The following is a 12,912-nucleotide window of genomic DNA, read 5'->3' as shown; positions in this document are numbered from 1 at the left end:
CGTCGGGCTCCCGGTCGCCCAAGTCCTGGTAGCGAGCTCTCTGAGATGCTCGGTTCGTTCGGTCGGCAGGAAGAGCCCCCCAGTTGCGACTTCGTTTATGTTAGGAGACCAACGGGCATAGATCCCGTCTAGTTGGAGCGCCAAACAAGCGCTGTTGCGTGCCGGCCGTCGTTTCCCGTGCGGCCTGACCCGGGGGCGGAGTGCATGAGACTAACCAGCCGTATGCACCCGCCCCCCGCGCTGTGCTTCGGCCCTGGGCCCCCGGCTTTTCAGCCCACAGTGTAATCAACGTCATACATACATACATACATACATACATACATACATACATACATACATACATACATACATACATACATACATACATACATACATACATACATACATACATACATACATACATACATACATACATACATACATACATACATACATACATACATACAAGCATGTCTCTTAGGGCCACGAGGAGGACAAGAGGAAGGGAACGAGAGCGAAAGTTCAGAGGAAAAATAAAGGAATAAAGAACAAACATTCAACATGGAGTGATGAAGTCCTCAACGGGTTTACGGACTCTCAAGCGAAGTAAACGATGTGAAATGCGAATGTGAAGGCTGAGCACACGAAACTCCTAAACCCGCCTATACCCCCTGGAAAACAATTAAGGTTACACGTTAGGTCGTACATTCACGTCCATTGGCAAGGTAACGGAATGAGAAGCAGCGCCGCCGCCACCGCCGCCATCTCCCATCCCTTACTGCCCACTCACCCACCAGGCAGATGGCGAGCGGCAAGCTGGACACTGATCGCTGCTTGCGTTTTCCGTTGGAAATACACACACCCTCACGTCCCCCTCTTCCACCCCCGCTAGCCCCGGTGGCGGCCGGGGCCGTTGACTTAACCACCGACGGTACGGCATAACCCGATGCCGTGGCGGGTACGGCGACCGTACCCTCCTTGCTCAATGCGGGAATTTTGGGTTGAGTTTCATTGTGGAGGTGGCGGGGGTGAAGGGAAGAGGCGTTGGGTGGTGTTGGCACACAGGTGGCAGGGGAGGTGGTGGTGGTGGTGGTGGTTACGGCGGCAGCGGCGGCGGGGGTGGTAGTGGTGGTGGTAACTGTGGGATTGGGGGTGGCGGCGGGGGTGGTAGTGGTGGGGCTGGCGGCGGCGGCGGCGGTGGCGGCGGTCGTCAGCTTGACTTGCGGGGTGGCGGGTGCTGTCGTGTCATATTCCTCGCCTTTGTCGTACACCGCTTGCCCCGACGGCCGCCGCAGTAGCGGCGGCGGTGGCAGTGGTGGAGGCTGCAGCGGTGACTGATGCCGTACCGTGGCCCGCGACTGGGGCATGGGGCTTTGAAGTTGGAATTGCAGTACATGCCGCGGCGGCTGCAGTGACGGCGTCGGCGGCGCCGTGAGCGGCGGCCGTGGCGGCGGAGGTGGCGGCACCAGCCCGGACACTGGCGGGACTTCTGGGGCTGTGGAGACGGAGACACCAGGCCCCATTCCGATTCCGATTCCGATTCCAGATCCAGATCCAGTAGCAGCAGCGGCAGTAGCAGCAGCGGTGTGTACCGAAGTAGTCGTGGCTGAGTCAGCATGTGGCATGCGGACAGCGGAAGCTGAGCACCCCCCGACGGCCACATTCGCTACTGACGGTGCGGCTGCCGTACCTGGTCCCCCTGTTACGGAATTCAACGATCCGGTGTCCAGGATCCTCTGAAATGGCGGCGGCGGCGGCGGCGGCGGCGACTGTGCCGGCGGCGAGGGCGGCCCTCCGGAATCGACAAGGGATTCACACTCATCACGAAGCCGTGGCAATATCAGCTTTGGCGGGTCGCCGCCGTCGCCGTCGCCGTCGTCGTCGCCGTCGTCGTCTATAGCATTGGCGCAGGCGGTGCCGGGGACAGCGGCGGTGGCGGCGGCGGCGGCGGCGGCGGCGGCGCTGCTGCCTTTGCACCTCAGCGTGCTGGACACTGCGGCCGGGGCCGGCGCCGCCGCTGCTGACGTCAGCGGTAACGAGGTCGGAGCACTGCCGGACGCCACCGCATAACCCAGGCCTGTTGTACAAGGCGCCGCCGCCGCCGCCGTCGCCGCTGCGGCGGCGGCAGCGACGGAAATGACGTGGCTGAGTGCCGCGTGCGCCAGCAACTGGGCTGGACCCACTTCTCGAAGCGGATGTCGGACGGGCATGACGGAGCTTTGGACGCCGCTGCAGCCGCCGCTGCTGACGCTGCCCCCGCCGCAGCGGCGGACTGCGTGGCTGCCGCTGACGGCGACAGCCTTGGCAGGAGATTGCAGTCTTTGACTTGGCAGCAATTCCGGGGACATTGGTGACTCGACTTCCACCGCAGCCGTCGCCGTCGGGGCCGCCATGTCCCGCGCCGCCGCGGCGGCGGCAATTGCGTTGTCGTACAGCTCGCGCCATAGATGCGGCACGTCCTGACGCGTCACGGACGACGACAGCGACGGCAGTAATGGCGCCGCCGCTACTGCTGCCGCCGCCACGGCGGCGGAGTCTTCCCTCTCTTTTATGGGTGGGACTGCAGCCGGCCCCGTCACACCACCGGGCACCCCGTCCCTCAGCAGCAATGGATCCCGGGTTTGTCCCCCTGCTACAGCTGCTGTAACTGCTGCTACTGCGCTGGCCATATGTTCTGCTGCACTTCCATGTGCATGTGCGGAATCTGCAGCGGCGGCTGCAGCTGCAGCCGTAGCATGAGATCCAACGTCTCCCTGGTCTTGGAGGGGGTCGACGGGGCTTGCTCCGAAACCGCCCGGCGGCGGCGACCCAGTCGCCATCCAGAGTGCAGACGACGGAGCAACCGACAATGATGAATCAACCAAAAGCTGAGAACGGCAACGAACGTAATTGCTTCCGTACGGCTCCGTACATTCACCGCCGCGGCGACGGCTCTCGTCACCACTGCCGCATGTATCAGCTGCAGCAGTAGCAGCCGTACCAGCACCATCCTCAACTGCAATACCCGCTGCCGTACTAGCAGTAGCAGTAGTGAAAGCATCTTTTGCGCCATCGTGGTCCAGTGCCGACAGCAGCAGCTCAGTGTACGACATCTCGTACGGCTCGGGGATTTCCGTCGGCGCGGAGATGCTGCCTTCTGGACATGCGGCGGCGGTCAAGGCAGCGGTAACGGTAATGTTAACGGTAACGGTAAATGCAACGGTAATGACAACGGTAACGGTAATGGTGAGGCCGTACAGTGTACACTATAGTAAGTAACTTACACGCATCGCTGTCTTTGGCTTCGGACTTCCGACCCAATGTACGAATTCCCAACTCCATTTCTTGTACGACAAGCGTGCAACACGACACGACACGACACGACACAAGCGCGATATCGTTTCGTCCAATTATATCCCAACGACGGCTATCTAAGACTAACAAGTTACGCAGAAGATTTACAAGTTATGCACAACAATAATGCGGCGGGAAGTGCCCATCATTATCAAAGCCCCCCGGGGGGCATGGACTAGAGATTCTCCTAAAGGGCAGGGGAGGTGCCGGGTGGGGGTATCTCACGAGCTGATTAATGTTCGGTTAGGTTGTGTGGATGTGTTTAGCTTTTTAGCTAGCTAGCTAGCTAGCTAGCTAGATAGATAGATCAGCTCGCGGGGTACCCTCACACTGCACCTCCTTCCCCCTCCCCACTCACCCGTCTGTTAGACGATGTAAACCCCCCACCCGGACTTTTGGCGGCCCCCATTGCCCACGGACTTCGGACTTTGGACTTCGGACTTCGGACTTTGGACACCGGCAGCAGTTCATTCCTGATTTCCTCCTGGATATAATTTCCCCCCTCCACGGGGACCTCCCCTCCACCCCAAACACACGCACACACATACACACATACACACATACACACATACACATGCACACATACACACATACACACATGCACACATACACACATACACACATACACATGCACACATACACACATACACACATGCACACATGCACACATACACACATACACACATACACACATACACACATACACACATACACACATACACACATACACACATACACACATACACACATACACATGCACGCAAATACACACATACACACATACACACATACACACACCGGCAGCATCAGCCAGCAGTGATGCTTCACGGTGCTGCCGCAACCACCTCAGCATGCGAAAACCTTCCACTCGAAGTAACTGCAAAGTGGGATAAAAGTACGGCATAAAATTTTGAGTACGGCACCGGTTTGAATTATCATGTGGAAACGTTAGCTAGCATTTGGGGAAACGTGATCCCTGCAGTGATAAGGGGCCAAGTCGGAGAATGCGGACGTATACGTCTAAATCGTACCCTGCCGTACCTGCCGTACTGCTCGCCGCAGGTCAGGTCCCCCCAGCTCCGCGCCAGCCAGCGCCAGGCGCGTCGCGGCTCGGAGGACCCGTGATTCGCTCCATCGGCCGGTCCATTGCTCCTCGACGGCGGCGGGATCGACGGCGCCGTCAGCCGCCACCGCCGCGTCGTCAGCCGCGGTTGATCCCACGGCGGCGGCGGCGGCGGCGCTGGATTCGTCGCCGCCGTTGCCCTCTACGTCAAGCTGCCGCCGCCGGGGCCGACCACGCCGCCGATGTTGCACCTGGATGCTAAGGACTGCCGTACCGGCGGCGTCACCGAGATCTGGGTTCCGTACATCAGCCTCCGCCGGCGGCTGTCCGTCGTTGCCGCTGCCAACTATGAGTCTTGCGGTGCCGCCGGTTGCGTCAGTCGCATCCACGTCAGCAACCTTCATCGCTGCTTGGCACTTCCCATCTGCCGCCGCTGCCGTACCGTCTTCTGCCGCCCCCGCCGCCGCCGTCGCAACAATCTGCGAGCGCCGTCGTCGACGCTTGACGCCGCCGCCTGACGCCGCCAGGAGAATCTTCTTGTTGGGTGAAAACGCGGTCTTGAGAAGGACCCTGTCCTGCGTCTCCGAGGGGATCTGTACGACTAGTCTGGTTGACCGGCCCGCCGGGCCAACCGTGCCACACCCGCCGACGCCGACTCCACGGCCTGCTGCTGCTGAATCTGCCGTACCCGCCAGCTCGTACTCCTCTCCTTCTTCGCGCGCACGCTTTCTAGGCAATCCCCCGGCGGCTGCGGTGACTGTGGAAGTAGTGGCGCCGCCGCCGCTACCCTGCATATCCTGCTCCGCCGCCGCCGCCGCCACCGCCATCGGCAATGACGGCGATTCCTGGAGCTCTTGTTGTCGCCGTCGGCGGCGGCGACGGCGACGACGGCCCTCCGCCGCAGCTTCCAGTCTGTTGAGCATGCTGTCCATGACCAGCTGTACGGAACGGGTGATACGCTCGGGCCGTGCCGCCGCCGCCGCTACACCAGCTACCATCCGGTCCATCACGCCACGAATCTATGAGCAGGGTACGGAAGTACGGAGTCAAGGAGAAGCCGTACATCTAGGTGGGTGATCGCATGATGCTGCAAATGTTAATAATAAAACCATTGCGGACGACCGGAGCATCTAATTGAATGAAGCCCGTGATCGTACGAGGCCCCGGACGTTGCCGTACCACTACCACTACCGTACACTGGGAGCCGTTGCCGTACACAGTCGTACAAGCGCCACATCGTCAATCGCCGCCGTACCTGACGCTCTTCGTAGCTCAACGTTGCGTCATCCGACCGGTCCATGGGACCGCCGCCGTCAGCTACACGCACACAGCCACCGCTGTCGCCGTTACCGTACTGTACGGCAGTCCACGTGGGCGGCTGCTGACGCCGACACCGACGCCGCTTTATCGCCGTCATCGCGTCCATAAGCTTCTCCCGGGCTACTGCCCGCGACACAGTCCGTACCATGCGCCGCATGACCGCCGCCACAGCCGCCCCCCGGGTTGCTGCCCGCCGCGCCGCCGCCTCCACGCCGTCGACGAGCCGACTGACAACTCCCGCCACGATCCGGGAAATGGTGGCGGGAGAGCTCCAAGCGGGAGCAGCGGCGTCGGGGGCGCCGCCGACGCCGCTGCCGGGGCGTGTGGCCGCTGCCCCTCCCCCTCCCCCCCCTCCTCCTCCTCCTGCGGCTGCGGCTGCGGCGGCTGCACCGGAAGCGGCCGCCGTGGCGCTATCTGGCTGTTGTGGCCAGGAAGACGAGCAGCAGTAACGGTTGTGGTGTCCATGACCCGTGGGTCCGTCGGTGATGCATAAGGCCCGGCTGAACAGCTGGCAGGTCTCAGCCAGAAGAAGTTCCTTTCGGGAAAACATCGGGGGGAGTTTGTCGGTTTGTTTGTAGAGGGGTAGGTGGCGGCGAATGGCAGTAGTGATAGTGATTGTGATAGATTTAGGGTTTTAGGGGTTTTAGGGTTTTAGGGGTTTTAGGTCTGGAGGGCAGGGGGAGGGGAACGGTAGAGCAAGGGGACGGAGACGGAAAAATTCCCGCGCTCTGCCAGTCGGGTTTAAATTTGACCGCAAATCCTCCAAAAAACGAGCTGTTTTTGTCGCCGCCGCCGCCGCCGCCGCAGCCGCCCCCCTACGTACCTTGGCGCGGCGCATGGCACCGGGATCGATACCCCGGAGGATGAGTGCGGCGCTCTTTCCCGCCATGTCCGCGGGGCGTACACAGTGCTTGATACCGTTGGCGGCGTACGACTCGTCCTCTAATACCGTTACACAGCTGCGACCAAACACACACATACATACATGTATATGTACATATCCTTTAAAAATGTATCTACGTATATGTACACACCACGCATATATGTGTTTATATGGGTGTATGTGTGTACGTATGTGTGTATGTACGTGTGTAGGTATGTGTGTATGTATGTTCGTATGTACGTGTGTAGGTATGTGTGTATGACTGAATATATATCTGTGTAAAGAAAGCGACGCCACATTATAACGCCTGCAAGTTGGGCGTGTACGGCCGAAGGCATGCTGTACACGCATAAACACATTGTGCGCATAAGGCCCCCTTCAACCTCGCTCACTCACTCACCAACCCCAACCACTACCCACCACCCACTTGCACACTCACCCCCGCGGCATCGGTACGAAAAAGTCGTTGTTGGTATTGCCGTACAGATGACCCCCAAAGGACAGTCGGCTGTCGGAAAACAGTCTCACGGAGTAGATGGGTCTCCGGAACCGAACGGCGTCGTCGTAGTGGCTCTGTATGTACGTACGTACGTATGTATGTATATATAAATGTAATTATGGAGGGAACGAGGGGAGCGGAAGGAGGCCCTGGCGACACAGACAGAGGGAACCCCACTCCAAGGGAACCCCAAAGGCCTCTCAGCCACCACATGAAATCTCTCAGCCACCGCCTTGGCTGCCAAGACACCGCCGCCCCCTCCCCCCTTTCCCCCCCCCCACGTCATCAAACGCTCCTCATCCCCCCTCACCCCCTCACCCCCTCCACCAACCTGGATGCCCTCACTGCCGTCGTGGTAGAGGTTGAGGGCGATGCTGTCCACGAAGCCCCGCGGTACGACTCCGCAGCGCACCAGGGGGGCCTCCACCTTAGGAAGGCCGGGTGGGGGTCCTTAGAAGGTGTGAGGGTTGTGGGGGTGTGACCCACGGGTCACCGGCAGTGAGGTACACCGCACAGGAATCGCGGCACTCAGAGAGGACCTTGAAGGGGGGGTTCCCTAGGAGGAGGTGGTGAAACCCTAAACAGATCATCCACTGAAACATGTGAGTGTACGATCCCCATGAGTCCACACAGAAAGATAGAAAAAAAGTAGTCTGACCCATGGGTCAAAATCAGGACCGCGTGCGACCCATGGGTCATCATTGTGAACCACTTATCTGATCCCACGGGTTCAGTGTTCTTGATGTGTGGCCCACATACACACCGTATGTACAAGTAGTTGGGGGCTGGCATGCCCGATGGCTATCTATCTCACTAACGAAGTAACCGCCAACCGAACGACCAACCGCGTTACCTAGGTAGGCACATCAAACCTGCGTGCGCACCAGCTCACCAGCTCACCTGATGCCGCATCCAGCGCAGAGGTGGGGGCACGTCCACCCGCACCCCGCCGGCGATGCGGGCGCCGGGAGCTGCCAGCTGCTCCCGAGTCCACAGGTACCTGTCCCGCACCGTGTGTGTGCGTGTGTGTGGGGGGGGGCGGGGGGGCCGGGGACCGCAAGAGGTTTGTTCCCGGAAGGTGATGCCCCCCGGGGTAATACCCGGGGTAATGAACACCAGACGGGAGCGGAGGGGAGGAAAGCGGGTCCAGCACATGGGGACACACATATTGAAACGCGGAAACCCGGTTTTATTACCTTACCACACTTGGAACAATGAGTCAAATGGCGATGGACCTGCTTCACATGTGTGACATTCACAGACCTGCGGCCCACTACACCGTGAGCTCCGTGAGCTATAGGACCCCACATAGGACTCAACTCCCCAGCCCATTATTTTAGTAATTGTCGTACCGTGCTCCGAAGAACATCTTTGTACGTTTAAGCGCAGCGGCGGCGGCGGCAATGCCGCCGCTGCCGCCGCCGCCCGCTCCGAAGCTGTGGTGGTAGCAGTCCGACGGGAGCAACCCGCGGCGCGCCAGCGTGTCGGTGGCGTCCACTTGGGCCTCCATGCCGTACAGCTCGTCCTGGCGGAACAGCTGCGTGAACGTCACTACGCCTACGGGCAGCAGCCCCGGCGGCGGCGGCTCCCGCGACAGGAACGGCGACGCAGGCGGTACGGCTATCTCTGGCGGTACGGATGTGGTGGGCTGCGGCGTGGCGTCGGCGGCGTCGGCGGGAGCGGAAGTGCTGACGGAGCCGACAGCGACGGATGCCGCCGTCGGTACGATCTTCGTGCCGGCGGCATCAGGTGCAGGGATGGCGGGCGACGCTGCCGGGGTGGCGGCGGCGGTCGAAAGCTGACACCCGCCGGGGCCCCCGGCTGCCTGAGACCGCTCCGCCAGGGAGCCCCTGCAGTCGACACCGTCAGCGCCCCTCGGGACTGCACCGCCCCTCTCATCCTCGACATCGATTTCCACTCCGTCAATGGCAACAGCCGGCACCGGCCCTCGGACTGTCGTACCGGCGGCGGTAGCGGCAGTAGCGACGGCGGTAGCGGCGGCCTCATGGCAGGAATTACGACATTTACGGCATGCCGTCGCGGCTACCCTGGTGTTCGGTTCCCCTGCCGCCGCCTCCGCCGCCGCCGCCGCCGCCGCCGCCTCCGCCAGGTGCCCGTCCGTACTGGGAGGTAGCTCCGTTGCGGCCGCCTTTGCTGACGTCGACGAGGGCAACGGCGGCGTTTCCGCCGCCGCCGTCACCGCCGCCACCTTGGGAGGATTTTGTCCGCCAGGCGGGCCGGTTGCACCGTTCCGAGCAGCGGCGTCCGCCGCCGGCCAAACCTCCGCCGTCGGCTTGCCTGCGAACATACATACACACAGACACACAGCTAAGGTCCGCCATGTTCATCGAGTTTTATTCAGTCGCTTAACAACAAAAATGGCGAAAAACCCTAAAACCCTAAGACAAATAACGGATGGTAGCGGAACTTAAGCCGCGGCAATCCCCCATGTGCATCCGTACAACTTCGCCAACAGCACTCCCACAGCCCGACGGCTCCACAGGACCACAACCGGATCCGTTCAGGCAGCCATAAGGGTCAACGGACCTCCTGAACTCAGTAAAGCAAGCGAAGTCCCCCTCATCCCTCTGTCACCGCAACCCCCCGGGCCCCCAAAAAAGGGGGGGGGCCTCACCTGCGAAGCTCCAATAGTCCGAAGGCAGCTCGTCCGCCCGGAAAAAGTACTCCGTACGGGAAAAGGTACGGCCATCGGACGAATGTACGACTGTCGTACGAGGCTGTAGGTGATAGGTAAAGCTGTCCCTTGTGCCGATGAGGTAAAGTGGCCAGGGAAAGTGTCCAGCCGCCGCCGCGGCTGTCACCGCCGCGGCTGTTGCTGTTGCTGCTGCTGGCGCTGTAGCTACTGCTACCGCCGCCGCTGGCGCCGCCGCCGTCGCCGCCGCCGTGGCAGTAGCTGCAATACTCGCAGCAGTAGCAAACTCCGAATCCCTCCCTAAGACCGCTGTACCGGGCGCTAGTAACTTCCCTGCACCGGCATCGACAACCATGTCGTTAGCACCCGCCGACAGACCGCCATCCACAAGACCCACGGGTCGGTTTCCTGCGGCCGCCACCATCACCGCGTCATCCGCTGCTGCTGCTGCTGCTGCTCCTGCCTCCCGCAATTCCGACGCTGAGGATCTTGCTTCGCCTGTTGCTGCTGCTGCGACTGCTGTCCCCGCTTCTGGTGTTGCCTCGACCACTGTTGCCCCCGCCGCCGCTGCTACTGCTGCTGCTGCTGGCGTGCACGGCGCTAAACGTAAAGGCAGTGATGGCGCCCCCGCCACCGCCGCTGCTGCAGTTGCAGTTACAGTTGCAGATGACGCCGGGGACTGAGAACAAAGCACTGCCGTCCCGCTGGCAGCGCTGGAGGGTACTGGGGACGACGCAGCCGAGCGGTCCTGGTGAACAGTACGGCTTCTTGACGGCGGCGGCAGTAGCGGCGGCGGCGGCGGCGGCCGCAGGCAGCAGCCCTCGGAGATACGGGCCGACAACGCGGCGGCCGTCACCACCAGAGCGGGCAGTCCTCCGGGGATGCGGATGTGGGATGAAGCACCGCCGGGCATGTCGTGGAATGCGTTTCGGTTGTGTACGGGAGCGGTGTCGTACAAGTCCGTACGAGGTGTCGTACAAGTGGCCCACGGTGGCTGTGTGATGTAGGTTGGTTTTGAGGAGGCGGTGGCAGTGGTTGCAGCGGCCGGGGACATGGTTGAGGGCAGCCGCTGTGGGGTCGCAGGTTGCGGGAGAGGCGGGGCCGTACGACGTTGATCCGTAGGTTCTGGAATTGCCGTACCAGGTGGCGGGTTCCAGCCTTGCGCCGGACAACTTGGCGCTATTGGATTCGGCGTGAAGGTCGCCGCCACACTTGAATGACTGGGAGGTAGGAATGGGGGGGCAAAACCGCTGGCGGCGGCGGCGGCGGCGGAGTCAGGTGCCGTACGCAGGTACCTCACCGCGTCCTCTGCTGACGTCACCGTCGCCGCCGACGGCAGCTGTGGCAGTTGTTGCGGCGGCAGTAGCGTGCGTGGCGGTGGCGGCTGTACGGAAGAGGCGGAGGTGCCAGTTGGTGGTCGTGTCGGTGGGATATGCCGTGCAGCGGTTGCAGCGGCGACGGTGGCTTGCAGCAGCTCCGCATATCGCTGAAGCAGAAGCGCCGGCAGCTGCGGCTGCTGATACGGCTCCAAGGACGGCTGTTGCGCGTTGCGATGCTGTAGCGGATTTGGAGGTGGCGGTTGCAGCTGTGATTTCAATAGCGGTTGTACGGACCCCGCCGACACTGAAGCCGATGCCAACGTGGGCGCCGGCTGCTGCTGCTGCGGCGGCGGCGGCGGTGATAGCAGCGGCGGCACCTCAGCCGTTGCTACACTTTGGAGTTTCAGCATCCGCAGCGGCGGCGGCGTAGTAGGCGGCGCCGCCATCCCCGCGGATGATGATGAGGTTGGTAAAGACGGCACAGGCGGCGGCGCCGCCATCGCTGCCTCAGGCGACGTCTTCCGCGCCTCCGTCACCTCCGTCACCTCCGTCACCTCCAATACAGCTGGCGGCGCAGGAGTAACCGACGTCGCCGCTGGGATTGTGGGGAGCTGACCTGACGGGTACGACATCAGCTCCGAAACCTTCATCTTCTCCAGCGGCGATTCACACGTGAGTGTTGAGGCCGGCAGCGCCGCCGCCGCCGCTGCCACCGCCGCTGGCAGCATACCTACAGCAGCGGCAGCGGCGGCGTCAGCGCCTGCGTCTGCCGCTGCTGTCACACCCGGCGACGATGGCGATTGATGCGGGACGGCGGGACCCTGAAGTGGCGCTGATGGCGAGGCAGCGGCGGCGCTGCGCTGGCTCAAGAGAGCCGCGGCCAGCGCACGGTGATAGGCTGTCAGCTGGGTACAAGGTTGCTGCTGCGGCGGCGGCGACGGCTGCGGCTGCGACGGCTGCGGCGAGGAAACCGGCGCTAATGTGGCAGTGGAGGTGGCGGCGGGCGCGGCGGCCCCCAAGCAACGCAGCAGTCCTGCACAGTGCCGTACAACCGACTCGTGGTTCCATTCGTTGAAGCTGTCATGCAGCCGCCGCTCAACAGCTTGTACGGCAGAGTACAACAGGTCCCGTCCTGGTTTGCTTGTACAGCGCCACAGCTGCTCGTCCACGTACAGCTCTAGTCGGCAACAATAGCTGTACAGCTTCAATGGCTTGGCGGCGGCGGCGGCGGCGCGGCCGGCTTTTGGAAGCGCCGCCGCCGCCGCTGGTGCTGCCGTATGGAGTCCCAGCTGGCCCAGCCTGAAAGAAAAAAGTGAGATGTCATTGAGATGCGTGATGTGGTATTGTGGTAATGTGGGAAATATCACAAAATCAGGAGACCGGAAAAAAAGGACGCCAAAAGAAAATGCACAGATTTCGCTCCGAAACCAGCCCGAATTCCTAGAACGGGAATTTCCATGGAGTGAGCGAGCGATAGTTAACAAACATCGTTTCGTACAATAAAACGTGGAAGGACGAGCTTACCTGGCTTTGGTACTGCCGTACAGTCGGTTGTTGACGTGGGCTGTTCGACCCACTAGGGTGGAGGAGGGCTGCCGTTGGGACGCGGCGGCGGCGGCGGCGGCGGCAAGTAGGAGACGTCTCATCACCGCCGCCGCCAGCGTCGCTGCCGTCGGCGTCGGCGTCGACGCAGCGGAGGCGGCAGCTGCTGCTGGCCCGCTGATTTCCTGTACGACCAAGGTGGTTCCGGAGCCGGAATCGGGGCTGGAGCCTTCCGCTGACTGCGGCGGCAGCGGCGCACCTTCCTTTGCGCTGCCACTGCCGCCGCCGCTGCCGCCGACAGGATCATGGACACCCTCCGCG

The 12,912-nt window shown here is 61.9% G+C and overlaps 1 protein-coding gene across 1 annotated transcript in view; it reads right to left on the bottom strand.

Moving 5' to 3' along the window:
* Window positions 1–1,075: 1,075 nt before the first annotated feature.
* VOLCADRAFT_92841 (uncharacterized protein) overlaps window positions 1,076–12,912 on the bottom strand; it is a gene marked incomplete at both ends in the record, with an annotated part of 15,657 nt that continues 3,820 nt past the window's right edge. The window contains 19 exons of the mRNA XM_002952140.1: window positions 1,076–1,117; window positions 1,326–1,474; window positions 1,670–2,438; window positions 4,354–5,394; window positions 5,631–6,113; window positions 6,519–6,654; window positions 7,018–7,151; window positions 7,388–7,504; window positions 7,978–8,077; window positions 8,430–9,375; window positions 9,713–9,815; window positions 10,327–10,603; window positions 10,871–10,980; window positions 11,031–11,390; window positions 11,427–11,614; window positions 11,666–12,005; window positions 12,099–12,348; window positions 12,574–12,641; window positions 12,699–12,776. Of these exons, the coding sequence (XP_002952186.1) occupies window positions 1,076–1,117; window positions 1,326–1,474; window positions 1,670–2,438; window positions 4,354–5,394; window positions 5,631–6,113; window positions 6,519–6,654; window positions 7,018–7,151; window positions 7,388–7,504; window positions 7,978–8,077; window positions 8,430–9,375; window positions 9,713–9,815; window positions 10,327–10,603; window positions 10,871–10,980; window positions 11,031–11,390; window positions 11,427–11,614; window positions 11,666–12,005; window positions 12,099–12,348; window positions 12,574–12,641; window positions 12,699–12,776 (5,691 nt within the window). The remainder of the gene's footprint in view (window positions 1,118–1,325; window positions 1,475–1,669; window positions 2,439–4,353; window positions 5,395–5,630; window positions 6,114–6,518; window positions 6,655–7,017; window positions 7,152–7,387; window positions 7,505–7,977; window positions 8,078–8,429; window positions 9,376–9,712; window positions 9,816–10,326; window positions 10,604–10,870; window positions 10,981–11,030; window positions 11,391–11,426; window positions 11,615–11,665; window positions 12,006–12,098; window positions 12,349–12,573; window positions 12,642–12,698; window positions 12,777–12,912) is intronic.

The sequence above is a fragment of the Volvox carteri genome (genome assembly GCF_000143455.1).
Source record: "Volvox carteri f. nagariensis unplaced genomic scaffold VOLCAscaffold_28, whole genome shotgun sequence".
NCBI classification, from domain to species: Eukaryota; Viridiplantae; Chlorophyta; class Chlorophyceae; order Chlamydomonadales; family Volvocaceae; genus Volvox; species Volvox carteri.
This window is presented reverse-complemented; position numbering and strand designations above follow the sequence as displayed.